General features: G+C 40.7%; 1 protein-coding gene across 3 annotated transcripts in view; it reads right to left on the bottom strand.

Moving 5' to 3' along the window:
* Window positions 1–25,009, bottom strand: part of EIF2B3 (eukaryotic translation initiation factor 2B subunit gamma) — a 95,282-nt gene that overhangs the window by 2,191 nt on the left and 68,082 nt on the right. For all 3 annotated transcript variants that reach the window (XM_039884346.1, XM_039884343.1, XM_039884349.1), the window contains 5 exons: window positions 19,166–19,293; window positions 17,911–18,101; window positions 15,794–15,871; window positions 15,128–15,276; window positions 4,955–5,058 (listed from right to left, as the gene is read on the bottom strand). In XM_039884346.1, coding sequence (XP_039740280.1) covers window positions 4,955–5,058; window positions 15,128–15,276; window positions 15,794–15,871; window positions 17,911–18,101; window positions 19,166–19,293 — 650 coding nt within the window. The remainder of the gene's footprint in view (window positions 1–4,954; window positions 5,059–15,127; window positions 15,277–15,793; window positions 15,872–17,910; window positions 18,102–19,165; window positions 19,294–25,009) is intronic.

Consider the following 25,009-nt stretch of genomic DNA (forward strand, 5'->3'; position numbering starts at 1 on the left):
AGCAGCTGGACAGCAAGAGGCAAGTTTTATTCATCCTTCACACCTACCCTACCATAGCCTAGAATATAGTAGGCAGTAACTGTTGAACGTGCGTGTGTTTTGGGGTTAGTGAGAATACTGATGTAGAAGAGGAAGCACATATAGCAGAAGAGAAGGCTTCCAATCTCTTTGTCAAAGAGAATATAACTGACAAATCTGGTACATTAGAGCAATGGTGCTCGAGGATCCAGTGGACAGAGAAACCTAGGTCTAGGCTTTTCACAAAATTTGCTATTATGGCGCCGCACTGGACAGAGGCAATCTCATGTGAGAAAAGGATAGGAAAAAGGAAGAAACGGTGACAATGCAGGAAGGGAAAGAGCTTCTGAGTCATGAAGATCTGAGTTCTAACTTGACTTTGAGAAAATTGTTTCACATCTTGGGGCTTTAGTTTCCTTACAAAGTTATGGGGATTCAATAAGACAGTAGATGTAAAGAGCCCAGCATAGTGCTTTGATAAATATTAAACGGAAGTTACAGAATGGGGCTGGGTCTGATTGTGTACTTTTTAGCTCTGGGAGGTGTGCCTTTTTATACTTCATAGCCATCTGCTTCCTTCAGTGAGAGGAATGGGGAGAAGGTCCAGACAGTGCTTGGGCAGCCAAATTCCCTAGGGCTGGGGCTGGTCCTGGATTGTGACTGTCAATCGGGCTCCACCCTTAAGATAAGACTGACCAGAAAAGAACAAAGGAAATGCTTCTCCGGCTAGCTTCACAGGGCCCCTCCAAAAGCTCTTTTTCACTCTCTATCCCTCTGCAGCCCTGAGTCAGCCTCAGCCTCTCACATCTAGAGTCTGACATCTGCTCTTCCTTCATCCAGTCTCTTCCTAGTCTCCAGGGACACTGGACTGTTCTTAAGACAGTCCCGGTTCCAACTAACATTCTTCTTGGCCCTCAGTGTTCCAGACCAGAGGGCCTAATAAGGTGCCTCGCTGGGGCAGACTTCATTTTCTTCAGCTCTGCCAGGCTCTGAATAAACACCCGAGCCTTCTCTGGCCTGCCCTCCGGTCTGCTGTTGGCATGCGGTTGGGAGAAGACTCACTGAGGAGAGAAGACTTAAGGGGAAAGAGACTATACCTGGCATTTTGGGGGTAGATGTGTTTTCATGAAAATTCAGTAAGGTGGGGGAAACCTGGCGAGGAGCAACAAGCAGTACTAGTTCTGCTTGGCTAGTGTTAAAAGCAGGCTCCAATAAACACACTGGAAAAATTCTGGGCTGGAATCAGGTTGGAAAAGAGCTTAAAGGGAACAGTATAAGGAAGAATGGTAAACCGGGGAAAAAACAATGGGATAGAAGGGAATGACAAATCATATATGAGAAACTGCACTGTTGAGAAGCTAGGAAGGGTTCCTGCTAGCCAGGACTTGACCTATGTGCTCATCAGGTCTACTTTCATGGCCAAAGGACCAATCACTGTAGTCATAGGGAAAAGATCCAAATTTTCTCACTGACTGTGACAAGAGACTCAGGTTAATCTGGAAAGGAGGCAGAGAATTAAAATGTTAGATCAAGCTACATTCAGAGACTGCAATATGCTGATTAGCCCTGCAGCCAGACCATGAGGAAACCTGCAGAACAAAGGAAGATTTCTGCTGGGATTGCTAACCACCCATTCCCCACACTGTGAAGGGAAAACAAGAGAAACAGAGTCTTTAAGTGGTGCCCTACACCATTTCATTCCCTATGGACTGAAGACTGGGAACTGCCAGCAGGCCTTTCACACTACATATTCTTACCTTTTCTTGCTATATACTTTTATCTTTCCTCACTGTATGTTTATATCAAAGGAAAATGTGTAAATAAAGTCTTTAAACTGGAACACACAGGAAGTGAAGAATGATATATAAACTGAATTCCCTGCACTCGGGTCTTCTCAGTGTCTTTTTCTCAGTCTCTCTCAGTGCCTTTCTTCTGTCTCTCACTGTCCTTGTCTCTCTTTATTGTCTCCGTCCCTCTGAGTCTCTCTTAGGTCCTCTTACTCTCTGCCTCTGAGAGGAGACCATACTCTGTCTATGGAGTATTACCCCTTCTCTAATAAACTTTCCTCTTGACTCTAACTTTGGCGTGTGTTTGAATTCTTTCTTAAGCTCCGCCAAGAACCTCTCTCAGTGCAGAGCTTGAGTTCTCCCCTACTCGGGGGAATTTGCCCTGTCCTGCATCAAGACAGAGTGTCCAACTAGTGTCTCCCGGGTTTTGACTTTGTGGGCTATGGCTTTTCTACTGGCTTGAGAAGGAGGTCAAACTTGGCTAATGGGATTTTTGTCAGCTGAGCATGCTGGGGTGTGGCGAGAAAAGCCGTAAATGTTAGAAAATGGCTTGTTCCCTTGGTAGTGCTATGAGGGCAGAGAGGCCTATATTGGGTTATAAGAGTCATATTTTTGGGGTAAAAGACTGCTATGGATGTGGTGACTCTGTGGAATGCAAATGACAGCATTACTTCTGAGGATGAATGTTTTCCCTTGAAATCTCTCCATGTGAGGAAGACTGACTGGGGATTTTGTCACCTACTGAGCTCTTTGCTGGTGAGGACCTGAGGCGTTGAAGTTTCTCTGGGTCATCCACAGTAACATGTCTTTAGTGCTGCACTGATTGCTAGGAATTTCCTTTTTCCATATGGCTCAGCTTCAAACAAAAGTGACAGTGGGAACAACTGACTGGCCAGGAGGCCTGTGGCAGGAAGGCACTGACTACTGTGCTGGATGCAGTGGTCTTTCAGCATACAAGACAGAGAGAAAGTGTTGGGGTTCTCTGGTTTAGAGTCCAGATAACTTCCCTGGCCACCTCTCCTTCAGGAGGACCATTAAAGGGTCTCCTTGCTAAAAAGAAATGGGCAGATAGTGTTAGTTAGAGCCAAAAAGCTCAGGAGACAATGAAGCCCATGACATCGTAGGGGTTTGGCTAGTCTAGCCCTGGGCTCCCTGATGGGAGATGCCATGCCTTGAGCCCTCAGGATCTGGCAGTCAGCTGCCTTCATGCATTCTGCACACAGAATGAAAAGGGGTCCTTACAAAATAAAAGGAAGGAACACTATTACTTTGTTGGAAATGGGGAGAAGAAGCCGAAATTGTGAAGTTCCAGTTTCCAGAATCTAAGAAAGGAGGGACCTCTAGGGTGGTGGCAAATGGAGTTCACTTATTCAAATACGCCCATGGAGTCTAAACTCTTTTACAAAGAACAAAAGGAAATGACAACTCTCATATGTAGAGGAAGAAAGTGCTTGAAATGTGAGAAGAAAGGCAGTGAGGTGGAGAGTTGCATCTAGTCTCAAGTGCAGAAATAAGATCAAGGATGTTTCAGGCCAAGGCTACATCTCCCCAATTCAATTATTGATGTTGCATGTGGTTCTTTTATTAGCCTAAGTTTTGAAAAAAGCAAGGAGTGATCTTGTGATAATTGCAACCATCACACACATGCCTTTTTTGAAACTCTTTCTGCCCTGAAATCCCTAAAAATATGTTTTATGGATCCAAAATTCATTCATTCATCTCCTACCCCACCCTTCTCCCCTAGCATCTACTATGAACCAGGACCTTCTCTGACAGCTGGAATAAGTCAGTCCTTGTTCTTGTCCTTGAGGATCTCAGTCTAGTAGGGAAGGGAGATTCATAGATAATTACCATAACTTGTGAACGTACTTCGCTAAAGGTGTTGACAAAGTTCAGGGGTACAGAGGAGGAAGGAATGCTCAGTTTGGCCCTAGGGAGTCATGGGAAGAGTCAGAGAAGGTTCTACAGAGGAGAAAACACTTAGGCAGAGTCTTTAAGACAGGAATTGCAGGGAGAGAGAGGGAGCATGTGCAAAGGCAAGGAGAGGCACTACAGCATGGGGGATACGCGGAACTCTGAGTCCCTTGGTATGCTCCAGGAGTTATGTGTACTCCACTCAACATTTAATTATATTTAATTCTCATAGCAATCCTTCAAGATAGGTATTATTGTCTTGTTTTTTTTTTTAGTTTTGAAAATTTGAAGCCTAGAGATTAAAAATTTAACCTGGTACACATCCAGTGAGTCACACAGCTGAGAAACGAACCCAGGTCTGTTTGATTTGAAAGCTCAAAAGGTATGCAACTTTAAAAAGGGGAAGGAGGAAAAGAGTGAAGAAGGCCTTTGTTTATTGGAGAGAGGAAAAATGATGTGGCTTCTACCATCCCAGAATTGGTGGGGCTTACTCCTTCAGCAACTCCCCTACCCCACCTAATTTTAGGTTTAGGAATAACCTCAAAAGGAATTAGCCATTCTTGTTAATCTTAAGCTTGGTCTACTTTTTGCCTAAAAATATCCAGCCAAATTATTGACCATTCAAATTTGCCCAGCCCAGCAAGGAAACTCTGACATATTTTTATGTCTCTTAAGTACTTCATAAGTTTTTGACAGAGATACAACAAAGCCAGGCAACAGCAGAGCTGACAGCATCATCTCTAGACAGTTGAGAATGGCTCTGAATGAATGGCTTCTGAAGAAGCCACTAACCTTCTTCTAGGCCAGGAATCTATGAGACTGTCTCTCTTAAATATCAGGTCAGATGAGGTGCTCAAGGACTTCAGAAGGCCAGAGCTAGTTCCTGAGCCTTTGTTGGATCACTGGCCCTTCTCATATGTCCAAGAGTCCTCGTAAAGAACTGGTGCCAATCAGGGCCATTACATCTTTTCGGTATGTTTTAAATTTTTTGATAGTAAGGCTGCATACATCTATGAGCTTACCTGTAAGATAAATTCCTAAAAATGGCACTATTAAGTCAAAGTTTAAAAATCTGTCAATGATGTCATTCCCCTTGCAAGGATGGCTTTGTCAGTTTATGTTCTCTCCTGCAGTGTATGCATGTGCTTGTTTCTTAGTCCTCAACAGCACTGAGCATTATCTGTACTAGTGTGATATTTAAAAAGCATTCTGGCGTAATTTGGGTTTTGGTTTACCTTTGGCTTCAATCCTCTGGCCACTTCCGATTAGGCAGTCTTTAATGTCTGCACCCTTCTCGATCACAGCATTGTTGCAGATTACGCTGCCCTGGATGTTGCTTCTGTAACACAGTAGCTAAGTTAGGGAGTGTCCACAGCTTTCATCATCATCCTCACCACAGCAGGCTGGGAGTTCTGACTCTTCCACAGACTAGGAACAGCCAGTCAGTCCAGTTAATGGCTACATGCCTGAAGTTATCACTAGAAGACAGAATGGCTCACCTGGGCCATGGGTAGACCTGGCTTTAGAGAAGGCCAGATATGCTCATAGTGATCTTCCCCCAAAGCCTGAAAAGAGCAGACACTCTGACTTCAGTTCTTTAGGCACCCCAGACCTAAATTCCATCCAATCCCTCCTCTTGGGGGTAGAAACTGGCACTCGTCCTTTGGGCTGACCCGTCCCTCCTCCCTCTCATCTGAGAACATATAGCAAATTTCATTTGAGGCTCAGATCCCATGAATTTTTCTAGATCAGCTGTGGAAATAGTGGGTGTCGCGTAGCTCTCACAACTGACTCTGGTTAATTGAAACCATACTCGTTTAGGAAAAGGAGGATGCTTTTTAAATTAGTTCCATGCCACATAAAAGACTACTCCAGACCCTAAAGCCATACTCTCAAAAGTATTACTACTGCCTATTGGCATTTAAATGTGTTTAAGGAACATCTTCCTAGCTTTTGAAGCCTGGTTGGTGGGAGGAAACATCATCTGACAATCTTTACTAGCATTTATTTCATACTTACTCTATGCCAGGTACTGTGCTAAATATTCTAGGAACATTATAGGAGTGACTTACAAATCTAAGTATTTCATTAAAAAAAAAAAAATACAAATCTAAGTATTTCATTAAAAAAAGAAAAAATTTAAAACATACCGAAACAACAAAAAAACACCCTCAATGTCCTGGCCCCCATCAATCTTTTTGGTAGGTCTGGGATAAGGGGCCTTTATGTATTTAATTAGAAAAAAAAGCTTCCTAAATGGTTGTGGGAATATCATTTTTACCTATGATGCAGTAAAAATAGCCACATTTTGCAGATAAGGTAATAGATTTAGAGAAGTTAATCCATTTACCCAAAACCACGTAACTGTCAGGCAGCAGATTAAAATCTTGGTCTGCCCAACTCCAGAATCCACACAATTAACCATATGCCATACAAAAAATTAAGTGGAGAGAAGACTGGAGGAAGCTTAAAACTGCCAACTTGCTTTTCTGAGCCAAGAGGGCTCTGTCCCAACAAGGGCATATTCAGTACTCTAAAGAGTCAGGGGTTGGTAGGGAGAAACAGGTAAGTAGGAAGGGTATGAGCATCCATTTAACAAAACAAAACAAAACAAAACACCAACTAAGAAAAAATCCTCAAGCAACCTAGGAGGCATGGGGAGTGGAAAGGACATTCCAAGGACTGAAACTTTCAGTGTACAAGCTGTTAAAGATTCTCTCAAATGCCAAAACTTTAGTAAATAAAAAAATAAAAAACCTAGTACTTTATGGCATTCCAGAGTCTTCTTTATCTCTATTCTTCTAGAAAGTTAAAGCCTGTCAGAAAGCAGCAAAAGGCCAAGGCCACAGCACCTCTGTGGTGTGGGCTAGAGATAGGCAGACTGTACTAGTTTGTTTGTTGGCTTGAACTCAGGATACAGAGGGTGGGCAATAAGAGACCTTCCAGAACTTTCCAACTTGCCCTCTGCATTAGGCAAAGAGTGGTTCCTGCTCCCTGGGGAAAATTTTCCCAAAAACAATAGTAAGGAAGTATAGAAAGCCTCAGATACATAGGCTCCAGGAACAGCAGGAGCAGCAGCTGGCTACTAGTTTGTCACTGAAAAGTTTAATTTTTTTTTCCAAGATGGGAGTAGGGGGATGCTTCCTGCTCAGTAGTTTGAAGAGCCTGAGAATCCATGCTCTGGAGCTTGGAAGGGGTAACCATAGTCAGTAGACAAAAAAGAGCCAAAGAAACTCAAGCAGTCATAATTAGAGACTACTAACTGGCTATTTTGGAATCTGGGATATAAATGGAAGGAAGAGGCTGGAAGGACTGCGGTCAGATTTCCACAGCTATGGATAGCCTGTGTTCTCCTCATGTTTAGCAGATCTAACTGACATCTTCAGAAACTCCCATATTACTTGTCTCATCTAGTTTGTGTGTAATGCCCTCTGGGATATATAAACCACCATGATAGAGTCTGAAGATGTAATAGGAAAAAAGTGGGTTGATTGATGGGAAGCTGGGGCTCTCCTGAGGCTCTTGGTCGGTCAGTGGATCTGTGGAAGGCTTTGAGATGAACACCTGACAAAATGCTTAGTGAGTGTGAAGCTCTTTTCTACCACTTGTTTCTTCAATTGTTCCCCATTATCACTGCTGCAGTCACGAGTCACCTCTATTAGCAAGCTGAGAGACTTTGGAAAAATTTCAACTCAATATAGCTTTCCCCCTGTCCAGAAAGAAACTCTAAGATTTTATTGGAAGTGTGTGTGTTTGCTCATGCTAGAGGGGGAGGACAGATACTACTAGATTAAACAATCTCGCTCCAGGTTGCCAATCCACAGTAATAACTTTGCCTTTTCTGCTTAGTGCTTAAAGTGGGTGGGGAGGAGACTTCCTATGTAACTTAAGGAAAGAACTGACCCCTGTGCCGGAACTAGGGTTTTGCATCCTAGTTTTAACTCTCAGCTTGGTACTAAGGACTCTGCAGTGCTAATGCCTGGCTATGTTCTCTAAGAAGCTGCTCAGAGATGGCTAAGATTAATGGGGTTTTGGTCCTCATTTCTCCTTGGTGGGGTGAAATTTTAAATGAAGTTGCAGGCCTAGGGAAATCACTCTGGAAACTTTAATGCTTCGGTAGAGAGGAGGCCAGGAGAAAACACAGAGGTCTACAGTAAGTCCGCGGCTTGGCCAGGAGCACCGTGCCACACCATGCTGTGGCATGAGACACGAGAAAGAAGCCCTGACCTGAGAGGCAATAAAGCCTCCAAATTCTTGTTCCTCTTCTGGCTTTAGTTAGGACTTTCTTCGGTTTATTCCACGAGGAAAGGGAAGTCACATAAATTAATGTCTTAAATACAGCTCAGTCATTACATAAAATATTTTACATTCATTTTGTAACTTAATCCTTTTAGCAAACCTGTAGGGATGATGGCATTTATTCTATTTTTTACAGAGAAAATTCAGGCTCATAGAGGTTAAGCAATGTGCCCAAGCCTACACAGTGGTGACTCTCCACTGTGTCATGGACTGCTGCCTCATCTGTTGACTGGGCACTGTTTAGCAAAGAGCCATGAAACTTCTCAGTAACTCCAAGGATATGTAGGTTCTTCTCCAGGGATTAGTTGGCAGGCTTTCTAAATTTACTCGAACCTTGGGGGAGAAAAGTGTATGGACCTGGAGATACATGTAGCTTTTCCAGGCATGTGACTAAAGGTCTACTTTAGGCAAAGTCACTATTTCAGCCCAAAAATTATGGCTGAGACATCTGTATCTCCCCAGATGCCAGAGCCTTCTAACCTTAGCCCAAGGGCTCCTCGTCCAGGTGTCACTCTAGATGAAGAACTATGTATTATTTTTAATGAAATATTTCACACGCAGAAGAGTCTAGAGAATATAAAGAATACCTGCGTACCCACCAAAAAGCTCAAGAAACAAACAACATAACCTGCTGTGCCTTTTTCTTTGATCACGTTTCCCCTCTTCTCCCACAGGAGGTAACTGCTATTTGACTCTAGTGTTTACTGTACTTAAGCATTTTTTACTACATATATTAGTAGACAATATTAGGTATTATTTTGCATGTTTTAAAATTTTAACATAAATGCTACCATTTCACTACGATCTTTCTGCAACTTGCTTTTCCCCCTTTCAACATCATATCTGTGAGATTTATCCATGTTAATTCATGTAATGAGATTTAACAGCTGAAGAACTATCTCACCTTTTTCCTGTCTCTGGTCACTCTTGCTCTTGGGTCCTCTAATGTACTAGCTCCAATGAGCATGTTGAAAATCTTCTCTTTTTAGTTCTATGTGCCTCCTTTCACTATATTAGGTTTAGTGATGAGAAATGTCTCCCTCCTAAGAAATCTAAAACCTTATATTCCCTAAGGAAAAGAAGGGTTTGTGGAATCAAAGTAAAGGTGTAACAACCTTAAAGAGCGAAGCTGTAGTTTTCTCCAGCTAAGAAGACAGGTTTAATTCAAAGAGTATAAAGGTAGAGAACAAACCGAAAGTTCTAGGGAGCCCCTTCAGTCTGGGGGATCTTCCCAAAGTTTCATAATTTTGTGTTTTCGAGAGTGTGAACTGAATTCTTAACACATGGACATAATTCTTTTAACAATTATGCTCTTTTGCAACTCTAACTACCACAGAGTAATTTTACATTTAAGGGAGTTCATTTTTTTTTTTTTTAGTAAATTCATTTTCCCCGCTCTTTAATTTCCTCCCCTCACTTCCACCCCTGACCTATGGATGTTGCCGTTTCCCCTGAAGAACTGGATCTCTGAAGGCGGGGTGTCCCCTCCCACATGCTCACAGCGTGCCACGGGGGCCTGGTGCACCCAGGGTATGGTCCGTGGCTCCACCTGGGGCGCGAACCCAGGATCTTTTGCGTGTAAAACAGATGTGCTAACCACTACACTATGGAGCCAATCCCCAAGGGAGTTCATTTTTATACTTCACCTATCCATTTGTCAATATTTTGTTTCATTTCTTACTTGGCTATATCATGAAGTAGTGACTTTGCCTAAAGTAGACCTTTAGAGTTTTCCAGAGGGTTCATAGGTGACACATCTCCTGAGCCCTGAAGTATTTTTGATGATTTTATATTTCGATCACAAGTTGACTAGCCATAGGATTCTTAAGTTACATTTGTTTTGCCTCCAAAATTTCTAAATGTTGTTTTATTGACCTTCGATGTTGTCATAGAAACATCTGAGGCCAACCTGATTTTCTCCCTTCTATGTATGTGCCTCAATAGTTTTTTTCTTTAAGTTCTTTGTGCCTTGAGATTTTGCAAAAGGGGTATTTGCCACTTCTGCTTTGGTTCATCCATGCCCCTATTCCTTATACTAGTTGAATCTTGGTGTTCTCTTTAGATATGATCTAAATTTCACTGTCTGGCAGCTATTCTTTAGTTTGTGTATGAGTAAATGGCAGTTATCTAGTTTTATTATAGATGGAGCTTCCTTTTTTGGTTTTGTTTGTTTTCATTTTGGTGAGTTTCAAAGAGTGAAGAATTCACTCCACGATTTTTCTTCTAGAAGTAGACAGGGCTCTCGTAATACTCAGCCAATTATAGTAGGGGTGTTTAAATCAGGAATCCGTTTTTTCATTCAGTAAATACTTATAAGGGATCTAGCATATAAAAAGTATTAGGAGTTAAGGAATACAAATACATATAAAAACTATTTCTGTATTCAAGGAATTTATAGTCTAGTTGAGGAAAAAAGAAAGAATGCAGTAAATGTCACATGAGTATGAGTCAAGTATGACAGGCACACTTGGAACAAAGAGCGGGGGAAATAATTTCTGGCTAGGACAATTCCAGAAGGCTGCATGTAGGAGTGGGACTATGTACTGGACCTTGACAGATGGGCAGAATTTCTACAGGTAAAGATCTCTAGGGAGAGGCAATTCAAGCAGAGTGAATGGCAGGAATAAAGGATAGTGGAAAAGTAAGGGACCTAGCGGTGAGGGCAGTCAGTTTAGTGTAGGTGAAGAGGACAATTAGGTTTAATAATGAGAAGCAGTATTCTCTTGTTTGGCTCTGAGAGCTGCACATGCTGCCTACAGAAAGCACGGAAAATCTATGGGAAAACCCGGTTTCCCGGCCTGTCTGCATGTGAAGACTGCAGTTTGGACTAAGAGGAAATGCAAAAGATGGTCTTGCTTAGGACCAGAGGGACAAAGGTGCAGAACACGAGACTGACACTGAAGTCTCGACAATGAGGTTTTCAATAGACTTTGGATTGCTGAGCATTAGCTGTCATATATATTGAAAATGGTAGACAATGAGAAAGGCAGGCAGGAGCCTTCTCTGCATGGTCTTGCCCACACCCTCCCCAAGGTGGTCGCATTAAGCATTCCTCAAGCCTTGAGGACCTTGTGCAGGTGTCAAAGCCACTGTCCAGAAAGCTGCTCACCACCTCTGGCAGAGACAAGCAAGCCAAGAGTATGAGAAACTCCCTCTGGATAAATTCATGCTCCTGAGTCTACCATTCAGCCCAGATGTAAAAGTAGCAAAGTAATCAAGTCTCACATGACTGAAATTTAATTACCTTTCTCAAATTTACCATACAGTAATTAAAACTAAATGACCTAAAAAAAGTGGGAGAGTTCGTATGGGATTCAGGATGTCTGATCTTATCACCAGGAGCTAATTTGCAGGGTTGGGTAATCCCTAATGGCCTTCTAGTCATTAGCCCCATGTAGCTACAGCTTTACCTCAACTTTTTTTATTTGGAAAAATAGTAGCACCATCTAAACCTTTATTATTTCCCTAGCTAGAAACCTCATTAGGCCATCCAAGATTATATCTCCTCCAAAACAGCAATTGACTCTGAGGTATAATATTAGGTCTTTTCTATGACCTTCTTCTCTCATATAAGCAAGCTGGAGTTTCTTATAGAGCCTTGGTTTCCTCACTTAGTCTTTTCATGTCAATTCAGGACACTAACACTGGTCTTTTTAAAGAGGCACTAGAAAGCTGCTCCTTTGCCTGCCCACCCACAGGAAGGGAGGGAGGGAGTGGTTGCTAATTAGAGCAAATGGGGAAGCTATGGCACTGTCTTCCCTGGAAGGTCTAAGGCTAGATGAGACAGAGAATGAAGTTAAATGTCTCATGAGCCTCTCTGTAACTAGGTGATCAAACGGGTCAAGCAAGTGTTGTTTTGGTTTTCAAGAGAATGGTGAGGTGTGTCAGTTTCACATCTGAATCTAAAATGGGGCATGGAGTAGCAGAGGTGCAAGGAGAAAAAAAGTCTGGAGAGCCACGATTAATTCATTTGTAAAAACGGAGGAGTTGAGCTGGATGACTTCTAAGGCCCCATCTCACTCTAACATTCCAGGACTAGATTTTGAGAAACCTTGAAGTTCAAACATTATTCTAAAGATAATGAGGAATCTTCAAAAGTTTTTAATAGAACAGGGATATGATCAGATATATCCTTTAGAAAGACAATGCTGGCACTGGCATCATGCCACCTCTGTGAAATGAGATAAAGTAATGGTGATAAAATAACAGCTAAGCACTGTTCTTAGCGCTTTATGTCTATTAACTCATTTGGTACTCCCAATAAACCTGTGAGGTAGCTCAGTTTTTACCCCACTTTATAGTGAGAAAATCAGGCACAAAAAGATAAAGCCAGTTCCCTAAATGACTAGTAAGTGACAGACCCAGGATTTATTCTGGCAGTCTGACTCTAAAGCTCATGCTCTAATCCATAGGGATTAGACGATGGAAGGGTGGAATTGGAAGAGATAGAAAAATGGAGACAGGAACATAAGTTAGAAAAGACCACAATGATTCAGGAATAGGTCTCTGGGTTTGACCTCTTCTCCTAATCTCTAATCAAGCTGGCTTCTAGATACGTTCACACACGTGGATGTCCTACAAGTATTTCAAGCTCTCATGCCCTACCTAGGCCTCTTCCTTCTCCCCCTGCTCCCTCTTTCCTTTCCTATCTCTCCCTCCTCCTTTTAATACAGTTATCAGTATAATTTTGGTCTACAGTCCATGTTTACTTTATTATGACTACATAAATTCTATTTCCTCAATTAAGCCACAGAGCAAAGTATAATACTTTTTCTTTTCTTGTACAACTTTTTAAACAGAGTTAATAACTGTTTTGTTTTTGTTAGTGTTCTATTATTAGTTCAACTCTAACTTTTAGCCAGTTGTCTACATCTTTCAAGATGTTTATATTTATCTATTATCAGTTTCATCTTCCTAAATAAGTCTTTCCTGGATTCCATTCTGGGCTAACTGCTCTCTTTATGCTTCATGCGTAGCTGTCATCCTTGGTTCTGCATTCACTATCATCCTATGGACTTTTTTTTTTTTTTTAACCTTTTCTAAGTTAGATCTCTTGTTTCTTATCTCTTTTTGGTTTATTCTTTATTTTGGTGGAATACATCTTTCAGAAAAGTTTTTGAGGCTGAAATGTCTTTGTTCTATTGTCACACTTTGCTTGGGTACAGATTTCTAGGTTGAAATTAATTTTTTCTTCAGAATTTAAGGCATTATTACCTTTAGTTTCCATTGTTGCTACTGATAAGCCCAAAGCCATTCTGTTCCCGATTAGTTGTATTTGACCTATTATTTTCTCTTTGAAAGTCTGCAGCATGCTTTGTCTCCAGTGTTCCGAAATTTCAAAATGGTATGGGTGTATTTTTACCCATTATGATGAGCACTTAGTAGGTCTTTTCATTCTGTAAACTAATATCTTTCAGTTCTGGTATATTTTCTTATATTATTTCTTAAATAATTTCCTCCTCTAATTCCTCAACTCTCTTTTTACAGAACTCCTATTCAGATGTTGGACACCTGGAAAGCTCCTCTCATTTTCTTATCTTTCCTGTGTTCCATCTTTTTACTTTTTTGTCTTCCTGAAGTTTCCCTTTTTGTTATGTTTTTAATTTGGGTAGTTCTTTTTCTGTTCTTTGAAATGACAGATTCTTCGAAAGTATTTTTCTCTCCCTGCTGAGTCTGTGTCTTCTAAGTTGCTTTTTTCTATTTGTTTGATTTGGTCTATATCTTTCATGATAGAGGATTTCTTTAGATTTCTGGTATCTTTGATTATCTCTTCATATTTAGGAGAGGATTCTAAAAAGCCAATTAGGAGCTCTAAGCACATGAGTGGAATTTGTCATCCATAATTTTCACTATAGGATGATGTGACTGGGCTGACAGAAATCTCTGATGTAAATAAATTTAGGGTTTTTCTTCTTGGGCTGTCAGATTTGCCAGAGAAGATTCTTCCGAACTCTTGACTAAAGGCTTTAGGCCTGGTTATCAGGGTTCTGGAAGCCAAACCAGGAAGTGGGCTTGGGGGAGGACAGATCTTAGTGGCCAATATCCCTATGGTCTCCAACTTTCCTGTTTTTTTATTATGGTACTTCCTTCCTCAATCCTGTCTACTGTCTTCCATCAGTCACTCTTCCTAAAGAGCAGAAGATTAACGTATAGCTCTATCCCTATGTAGCTCCTCTCCCCAAAATGCTTCTCCTACCCCCTCACTGGCAGCTGTGAGAGGTAGTTTAGCTTTCACTGGTCTTGCAGTCTGCCCATACCCTTCTTTTCTATCAGCTCCTGGATAGAGAAATCAATAGATGTCAGAGCTAGAATCAATCTCAGGCTGATCCAGTCTAGTGATTTTCAAAATTTGTTTTACAGATCTGCTTTAAATCCTATAGGAAGGACAAGTGCCCCTCCCTCACTGTGTTCCCAACCTCTGTGCTTTTATCAGTTTTAAATATTGAGTTTCTGCATAAAATTTATCTTAAGAAAGGTTTGAAAACTTTCCTAAAAAGACCGAAAAACCACTGATTTGGTAATATGCTTCCTTGCTTCTATCATTTATGCTTGCTTTTTATACAAGGAAAAACCTGAGGTCCGTACAGAGGAAGAATCCTATTAAACATCATTCATGTTTTCTTACTCCAAGTTCAGGCTGTTCATAAACCAAGATTTTAGGATACTATGGGATCTCAAAATAGGGAAAGTCTCTATAACTTGCAACAGAGTATGGCTTATATGTTCACTACTCCTAGGCCTTTGCCTTCTTCAGGGCTGCTCTAGAAACTGAGATCAGGGAACGATATTGGTACAATGTCATTTCAGCACTGCCAGTGGGCTCACTACCGTGGATATCCCATCAAGTAGGATACCAAAGCAAGAAAAGGCAGTTTCTTCCTGGATCACAACTGTCACAAGTGTGAGAAGGCCACTGGAAATGCTTTCAGAGACCATTTCATTATGGATCCAAAACCAAGACCTCAAAGGGCCTAGGCACTATTCCTCTCTTCCTCCTTTTCCCTTTCTTCCCCTCCCCAAGCTGAGCCCTTTCCTGGGCTGTAATAGCCTCTGAAGCCTCCCAGGGGTACCAGGGGCCTTGCCCCAAGTGGGCACAAGAGGAAACATACCCTTCCTCCACGGTGACTGAATTCATGAGAAGGCAATTGGTGATCGTCACTCTATCTCTTATGGTACAGGATGAACCAATGACTGAGTGCTTAATGGATGACTTTTCTCCAATCTGTGTATCTTGCCCAATGAGGCAGTCAACTCCAATCTGCAAAAGGCAAATATAAAACCTTGTCCATTCATCTCAATCAATTGTAAACCAACGCCCCAGGTCCCTTGAGCTGGGGTCTGATGGGACTTTCCCCAGACACAAATCAGCAAGAGGGACCATCATCAGTATTTCTCAGGGCCACAAGGTCACATAATACCTCTGAGACCAACTCAAAACTGCACACTCATGCACTTTTGTGTACAGATGTGCTTTCTTGAAGAGAGTCCTCAAATCAAGGTTAAGAAAAGGGAGAGATGGAAAGCTCCTGTGTCTGAGTCCCAAGACTATAGTGGACCTTACTTACGGCGTTTGTGTAGCTGGGATCAGTACCTGCCCAGGTAGTCTTCTAGAGCGCCTGGGCTAGAGGGTGAGATTTAATAACCAGAACCTAGTTGAGATTTCCTTGGGGCTAATGAGGTTCAGGGTTTGAGAGCCCAATCTAGCTTCATATAAGGATAAGCCTCAATGCGCCCACATATTGCCCCATACCTGCCCTGCCCAAGCTAGCACTTACCAAGTGTTTGCTGACAATCTGGGCTGATATATGGACCAGTGATTCTTCTGGACAGAGAAGAGGTAGCAATTTCGGCACCTTGAGGAAAAAGGTTTTGTCACTAAAGTAAGACCAGAAAACACCAGAAAGCACCTTAGGCAGAACCCAATGCCCAGATAGAGATGTGGGGAGTTTTCAGCTACAGCTTCCTGTCTGCATGAGGCAGAGCAGGAAGCTGCTGCATTCCCCTAGGGCAAGGATTGTTTATGCAGCAGCTTCTAGATGGTCTTATCCTGTGTCCTACCAAGAGTATCCTCCCTGAAAGCAATACTATGTCCCTCAGCTGGGAGGTGGTGGGACAAACCTTTGAGATACCCAGGCAGCACTTGGGAGAAGAAGCCTAATGAAGTTAAGGAGCATCCTGAGTCCTGGCCATAGTCATTCTAGGTTCCTGCTCACCTCCTGGGCCACTGTGGCCATGCATGAGGTGAGGGTGGGAGCAATGTTAGACAATTACATAATAGGACAGACCCTGAGAAGGCATCCCTGTTCTTCGCGAACCAAAGTAAAGTGTTGAAGGTAAAGTTCCCACCATTCTCTCTCCAGTATGAAAAAACTGAAAAGGTTATGGGTATGAAGAGTTTTAGCTCTGGACCTGTTAGGAAGGCACAGATAGTGTGCCTATCTGCGATTCTCTAGCATGGGCAGGACACTGGCCAGAGTACTGCATGCTGGCTGAGGAAAGCCTGGCAATATGAATGCTAATCCCTCAGTCCCTATCCCTGAAATCTCCTCTATTACACTTCAACCAAGGCTGTTCAGGCCAGTCTACTGCAGGGCACCTGCAGGCACTCTGGAGGATCCTCCTTGAGCCTCAGGCTGTCTGTCCGTGGACCTGCTTTCTGACCACCCTGACGAACTCTAGACACAGAACTGAAGAAAGATAATTAAAGTCAAATTAAGGAACCTTTCCAATAGCTCTGACCCTAAGTGGGGGCTAACTTTATTCAGGACTGCCTTGGGAAAACATGGGATTCGTGATTTCTCATAAACTCTCTGGCTTGGATTCCCTAGGATCTATAACCAATCCATGTTGAGGCCAGCTTGAGGTCTGAGGCTGGGGCTACATCCACCATATAGTGTGGGTCCTGAAGGTTCCTGAGCCAGGTTTTCCTCAGAGATTCAATCTCAATCCCAATTTTCAACAAACTTTTTATCACTCTAACTGACTTTTCCACCCCCACTCCCCAGCTTACACTGGCACTGATAGTTTTCACAGTGTTCTACCAGGTACTATGTCAACAGCTAATCTTTTCATTATTTTACCCTGTTGTCCTCAAATGCCACCCTAATATAGTTCCTTCAGTCATTTATCTTTTCCTATTCTCATTTCAACCCTTTACTGCTCTGCATTTCCTTTTCATGGTCTCATCATCCCACCCTCCTAAAACCTTTCTCCTGTGCCTGCTACACAACGAAGAGCTCTCCTACACCTTCAGCCTCTTTATTTTCCCCCTCCATCCCTTAACTAAACTAAAACCTAGCTTGTCTTTCAGGGCACGGTTCCCCCTTCAACAGAAGCTCCTCATTCTCCATATCTCATGAACCTCAGGGTTAAAAGAAGGGGTTAGCAAGACTCCTTACTCTCTAATGTTGTTTCCAGACACTTCTCTCTCATGGACATTCCTTCCTTAAGGCTTTGAAATCTAGCTACTCTATACTCTGTTCCTTCACCTTCTTAGGAAAGCTTCCTGTGTGTGCTTATGCTTACCTCACCACGGTAATGATTACATAGTATTTATCTGCTTGTTTATTAAGTACTGAAGCTATTGCCATGTTGAGCAGAATAGGAGAAAGCTAATGAACCCAGAGGTCATAAATTAGTCTTCCTAGAGATCTTAACCTTTCCTTGGTATCACAGAGGCTCTGCCTGTATGGACTGGGCCCTCTGCTTCCACTTTTGCTATACCTGGGTACCCCCAATGGTCTTCCCTGACATGCTGGGTCTTGATCAACCTAGAGAATGACCGGGACTCTGAAAAAGTCACTGTGTACCTAATGAAGAAATAAGACAAAAGACTCAGTCTGTTTCTGGGGTAGGAGCTCCTATGATTTCTCTTCTAAACTCATCCTCTCACCTGTCTGTTTGCTTCCATGTAGAGTCCCAGGGTGCTTACTCGACAGCAGAGCCCCTCTTTCATGATGTGGACATAGCAGCGCACCTGTGATCTGGATAAGTCTTCCCACCTGTCTCCTCGACAGGCATTCCAGCAGGTGTCATAGGGAGCAAAGGTCGGCGTATTGGCTTCTTTTATAAAACTGTAAATATCTTTAAAACAAATACCCAAACCAAGCAAATGAATGAGAGGGGATAAAGATTCAGCTAAGTTTTGAAAGAGGGTACAGCTCACACCTCTCCCCGCTGGAACTCACCCATGCAGCACAGACCCTGGGGAAATCCCACTAAAACCTGAAAGACTAGGTCAAATTAAGAGAGGCAATGTGCTTTCTTGTACGTTTGAAATACTGTATGATACAAAGATGCCTAAAAAGAGGTCTACGAGCAAGTCTGACCAATAATCAAGTACTACTAGAGAAAATAAAATGGATGACTCTTGTAAATCACGAAGCAACACCAGCAGATGTCCAGGCTTTAGAGACCAGCCGTGTCGTGAGGCTAGCCTCTATTACCGTACCTGATAGTTTTGCTATGACAGAAATAGCAAAGGACTTGAAGCCAGAGTACCTGGGCCCCAGTTTTCAACTCTTACAATAATCCTTTGAGATCTTTTATTTTATGATAAGAAAACTGGGGCTCAGAAGACTGAGTACACCAAAAAGCAATCTAAAGTAATCTATATATCACAACTGAGACAAACTGGGGAGTGTGTTGTCTAATGTCAAATAAAATGTACTGTTTTGAAAAAAAAAAAGACTGAGTAATCTGCCTCAGGTGACAAAGCTAATAATTCATTTGATAAATATATTTTTTTCTAGGCAGGGATATGAGAGCAAACAAGACAGACATCGTCCCTACATCCTGGAAAGGAGACAGTCTGGTTGGCCTCTGGTTGGACTGTAATTGTACACTCCTTCACCTTTCTTCCCTTGACAGAAGAGGCCGAGTTTAAAGTTAAAATGGGCTAGTGAGGAACAGAGGCACACAAGAGCTGTGAACCAGAGGCATGACTAGCCTGTCCCTGACGAGCACAGTGTCAGGGTGTGCTTGAACAAGCTTACCCAGAACTCAGGGAGTGGTGTCAGCTAGCCTGTTTTGCCTGTTGGCTAGACAAAAAATCTGCTGCCTTGGGAGGTTTCTTGAGCTAAGCTGCCCTGACACCCTTTCCAAAGGTGCTGTTACCCTGACCTTATTGTACCGACCCAAGCACTGACCTAAGGACTTCAGCTCCTTTTTCTTTAGATCTTCCTCTTTTTCTTCTTGTCCTTGTTGTGAGGAAGCTGAAGAGAATTGTTTTCTTACTAGGTATGGAATCAGTTCACTTCGAATGGAAGTAATTGACCTAGGAAGAAAGAGTGGTCAAATATGAGAAATATGACTATCTGGTCCTAGAGGCACTGAAACTCTGTGCATACAAGGAAAAGCTAAATTTCTTCCTGCTGTGCCACCTTGGGATCGATAGAGATCAAAAGTGGCACAGCCTTGGCAGTTCTGGAGAAGCAGCAGATCTAAATTCTCTATTAGCTTCACGCTGGAGGTAGGAGAGTAGTATATTGAATCCGGGACTCTCGTCCCCTGATCTATACAGCAAACAGTCTTTCACAAAGTCCCATCTACATGATATGCATGTGAGTGAGCATGTGTGTGGGGAGTGTGTGTGTGTGTGTATTTTAACATGGTGCCTTTACACTTAGTTAGCAATAATCCATGGCAATGGAGAATGTTCTAGTCTTTAGAAAAGTTGTTTAAAAAACATAAAACAATTTTCTCCATAAAAGCCTTGCATATCTTGTTAGAGTAATCCCAGGTATCTTATATTTTTGATGGTATTATAAGTGATATCTTTTAAACAATTTTTTTCTTGCTTTTGGTTTATAGACATCCAATTTATTGTTTTAAACGTATAGCCAACTGCCTTGCTAAAAAATCTTATTAAATCTAATAATTTATCTGTAGATTCTGACAGTCATAGCAACTACGAAAATAACAATTTTCTTTCTTCCTTTCTAACCCCTATATCTTTTATTTTTCACTGTCTTACCATATTGGCTAAGATATCTAATATAATGCTGGATACAAGCACTGATAACAGTCATCCTTATTTGTCTTTGATTTTAAAAAGAATTCTTTTAATATTTTATCATTTAGACTGATTGTAGTTTTTTTTTTTCATCATCAAAGCTACCAATTATTGTCTTCTATGTATAGATATTGGGCTTTAGGCTTTACAGCCAACATTTGCCATATGTTATAGGCTTTTGTGTAGATACCCTTTATCAGCTTAAGGAAGTTTTCTTTTATTCCTAACTTGGTAAGAGCCTTCATCAATAAATGGGTATTTAATTTTGTTAAAATTTTTTTTCCCCATCTATGGAACACATCATATTTTTTCTCCTTTAATCTCTTATGGTGATGAATTTTTTTTTCTAACACTAACAAAATATTATTCAAAGACTGTACACGATTTCTACTCTCTATTCTCTCATAGTAGAGGGCCTATGGGTGATTCTTTTATTCTTTACACAAATTATCAAATTTTATAATTTTAGGCCATTCTTAAGTTTCTTGTTTCTCATTTTTTCTTAGTTTATATGGTACTACTCTCCTGGTTTGATTCAGATTCTGCATATTTAAAATCCATTCTAGTGACTAAGTACTGCCCATGTAGATTTTGTCCTCCCACCTACTTAAGAGTGAACTAGCTCACTCACATTACCACAGCTGTACTTATTCACCAATGGCTATTAAAAAATTTCCACAACAAAGTTAACTTCAATTTACTTTTATGTAATCAAATTAGTTTAGGACAGAACTTAAAGATCAATGTGTAAAAGAACTTCCAGAGGCAAAAAAAATATTCTTGCACTCTTTTCATATCACTCAGATACAAGCAGTAAGTAACGTTGCTCGAGAGCTTTGGAGCTTTTTTTGTCTTCACTTGGCCTTTTTTGGTCTCAGGAAACATAATGCTTCCTAGTGGGTACTAAGGATTTGGAGTCTAAATGACCTGGACTATGTAATGGGGTAGAAGGGACCTGATTCTTAGTACAGTGAGTATCTTTTGATTTATACCGAGCAAAGGAAATGAAAGCAGAGGGGCGAGAGACTAGCACCTAATTTTAGTTAATTCTCTCTTACCCTGTGACCTTGGTAGAATTTTAAATCACTAATTAATTTATTTAGCATTTAACAAGCATCTATGAATATGCCAGTAACTGCACTAGGCCTTGGAAATATACTGTTTGTGACTTCGAAAATTCATAATCCAGTGGACAAGTTGTCTGATTATAGATTTAAGGAGAAAGGTAGAGGAGACAAGGCTTATTAGGTAGGTAAGGGAGGCAGACCATGGAAACCTTCTGTGGTAGTCTGCAAAGTCTGAACTGAGAAGCCAGTGGTAGTTTTTAAGCAGGAAAGAGACATAATCAGTTTTATTTCTTAGTAAGATAATTCTGGTAGCAGTGGAAATAGGCCTAGAATGAGGATAACGAAGAAGGCAGCAGTCTGGAATAAGAAGATGAAGTCAGGGAGACCAGTTACAAGACTATGAAAACAACCCTATAAACCTGATCCCTGCTGCATTCTTCCCACCCCCTTCCCCAGCCCCCATTCAAAGAAGCTCTGCAGGCTGACACAGGACCACACAGATGGAGTGTAAGTAGGAAAGGCAAGAGGCTGAGGAGGATAAGCAAAATTATGAACCCTGGAGCTACACAGTTCATGGTTTTTGTCATTTTTAAAGGATCAAGTCAAACATCTTTGAAAAATTCTGTGTAAGCTGGAAGCTCTTGTATTGAATTTCAATGTGATTTTTCTTCTGATCCTTTGATGGACATTAAAAATTTCCATATGAATACAAAGCATGAAACAACATTTACTCTTAGCTCTTTCTCTCCCCTTTTAATGCACCAAACCAGTGTGCGTAGCAAATGTTCCCTGGCCTCCTCATGGAAAGCAAGTCAGTTCCCTTTGAAGAAATGACAAAGCATGGACAGCTGGGGGATTTCAGAGCCACGATATTTACATTATGGACCAAACAACACTATCACTGCAAGAGGCAAGCAAACAAGCCTTGGCACACAGCCCCTTTAGGCAGAGTCCTTTAAGGAGACCAGACAGTGATTTTAAGAGAGCATATGAAGCAGTCCTGCCAGGTCCCACCTGCCTGTGCTGGCAGTCAGCATCAAGTCAATTCCCATAATGCAGTTGGCTTAGCAGCATAATGAAGGATGAAATTACTCTTCCTGTTTCATACTCAAAGTAGAGGCAGCTCAAAGCTGTGCCAAGAAGTAGGACTGGCCACTGCGAACCACTGTGAACATCCTGACCTTGGGGCTGAAAACCAGCAGCTGGATACACTGCCTTGGGCCTGGGCAACCTCACTTTCCCCCTTTCCTCTTATATATAGCCTTCCCAGAAACACCTGCCTCATGAAATTATAGGCTCCTAAGAAGAAAGAAATCACAAAGGAGAACAGACTTGACTAATTAGCTGTAAACAAACAACTCCACCAAATTAAAAAAACCCAAAAAATTGCTACAGATAGGACAAAAGATTAATATCCTTAATAGAGAAATAAATATAAATGTTCAAAATATATAAAAATATTTTTAAAGAAATAAAAATTAAAACAAGATGTAATTTCTCCCTTAATCAAATTAGAGGATTTAAAATACTTTTTCTCATTACTAGTAAGAGTGCTTTGAGACAGTTACTCTCATACAAAGGCAGTAGGAGTATAAACTGGTAAAATCTTTTCTGAAAAATAATTGTTAGATATTTGGTTGTTCTCTAGTTTTATAATAACATCAAAACATTTTGAATTAAAATGTTTCGAACATCTGTCAGACTGCATTCAGAAATGGATAAAAAACCTTCTAAAACATATGTATATCCTTTCATTTTCTAAAAAGCAAAAAATATAATCATATTACATTAAAAATTTACACTAATACTACAACTTGCTTTTTTTAGTAAACATATAGTTGCACAATACAGGTATACCATAATGTACCCTATTTAAATTGTTATAATTTTCCCCTTATGAACAATGCTGCAAAGAACATTTTGCAATGAATATTTCCAGACTTTTGAGTAAATATTTCTATGGGGTAGATTCTTTGAAGAGAAACTGCTGAGACAAAGAACATAATTTTAAGTTTTGACAGATATTATCAACTGCGCCTCAAAAAGTTTATATAGAACAGTATGAGAATTTCCTTGCAGCTTTGCTACCTTTATCACAAAATTAAAAAATCTTTGCCAAATGACAAAGATTACATTCTAAAACTGTTTAATACACACTTTTTAAAATTTATGAGTGAGAACTGACATCTTTCATAAGTGTATATGCTTTTTCTATGAACCAACTACCTATAATTTTTGCCCATTTTTCTATTGAGTTATTTGTCTTTTCCTCATTAATTTAAAAGTTCTCTTTGTAATTTAAGGAAACTAGAGTTTGGGTTGTCCTGGAATTGCAAATCTCTCTTTCCCCATCCTGTCATGATTTTCAGACTATGTTTATTGGTTCCCCTTATACGGAACTTTAAAAATTATTAATCAAACTTAGCAATCCTCTTATTATTTTTTTCATGGCTCCTAAGATTTATGTGATGCTTAGAAAGCTTGGTCTAAGGTCACTTAATGATAGAAGCTAAGTGCCTTAGTGCACATGTAGACAAGCAGGCATTCAGCAAAAGATTTCAGCATGTAAGCCACACTGTGGCATTGCTCAAGCAACTCGCCATATTCTTGTTACCCTGGGCACTACTTCCTGGGCTCATGCATTACTTCAGCTGGTAAAATGCTTGAGACCTGGTAAAGCTGGTCAAATAGGTAATGATATGGTCAGATTTAAAATTTAGAAAGCCTTCTGGTTTTGTGGAAGGAGAGAGCCTGGAGGCAGACTAGCAAGTTAATAGATGATCTGAATGTTAGTTAAAAATCAAGATTGAAACAGTAAGTAAATACATTAGGTTACTGAATTCTGCCCAGTTTTAGTAATGGGTTTTGCCACTAAAGTTAATCTGAACCACTGATGTTAGCTCAGCCCCCGAACCCTTTAATCCCTTTCTCCTACCTACTGCTGTTAGAGTGTCTTTCTAAAGCAGAGCTTTATATACTATCAGACACTATCGTGCTGCCTAAAATGCCTTTTCTTCGTTTATTAGGACTGGGGATCTCTGACCCATTTTTTTCTTCTTGTCTCATAGTATAATTTTCTCAAGGTTACAGAAGACAATGACATGTAAGACTTTGTATTCGGCCTCCAACACAGCAATTATATTTGAGTATTTATTAAATATCTATTCCTTTGTGTTTTTCAAAAAAGTGTAGTAAATCCAACTCATTTTTAAAAACTTTTAAAATCAATTTTAAGAAATGTAATTTACGTATAATAAAAAAATATTTTAAACAGTTAGATGAGTTTTGTCAAATGTGTACTACTATAATCACTACCCAAAATCAATATAAAGAGTATTTCAACCACCCTCCCCAAATTCCCTTGTGCTTCCATTCTACTATATACTCTAATATGATTTATCACATTTCATTGTAACAATTTATTTGACCTGTCCCTCTTTCCCTAAAATATGAGCAACTTGAAGAAATTCTTTTTATAGTAACCACCTAGCAACACAGTACCTGACACATAGTAGGTGATCAGTTAAAAGTTAATCTGAATTCTTAACTTTGCACCAACTACTGCTCTAAGCTCTTTACAAGTGTTTTTCACAACTATCTTTACCAACAACTAATACCAATTATGGCTCAGGTATTATTATTCCTAATTTTCAGATGACAAACAGAAAGGTAGACACCTATCCAAGGCCACACAGCTCATTTACTAAACTTCTTTTGTTATGGGGAGCGCAGATTTTTTCTCTTCACAGCTCTTCCTACAGCTTTTCTACTTAGTCAATTGCAGAAATTCTCATCTTTTTTCACTGCTGATGTACCAAATTACTTCTGCTATTTAACCATCACAGTATCTCCTTTCCTCCCACTTACCAAGCTTATCCTGAATGCCTTACTAATCCAGTTAGGTATTTAAT

This window comes from Pteropus medius, unplaced genomic scaffold, assembly GCF_902729225.1.
Source record: "Pteropus medius unplaced genomic scaffold, Ma_sr-lr_union100, whole genome shotgun sequence".
In the NCBI taxonomy this organism is placed as follows: Eukaryota; Metazoa; Chordata; class Mammalia; order Chiroptera; family Pteropodidae; genus Pteropus; species Pteropus medius.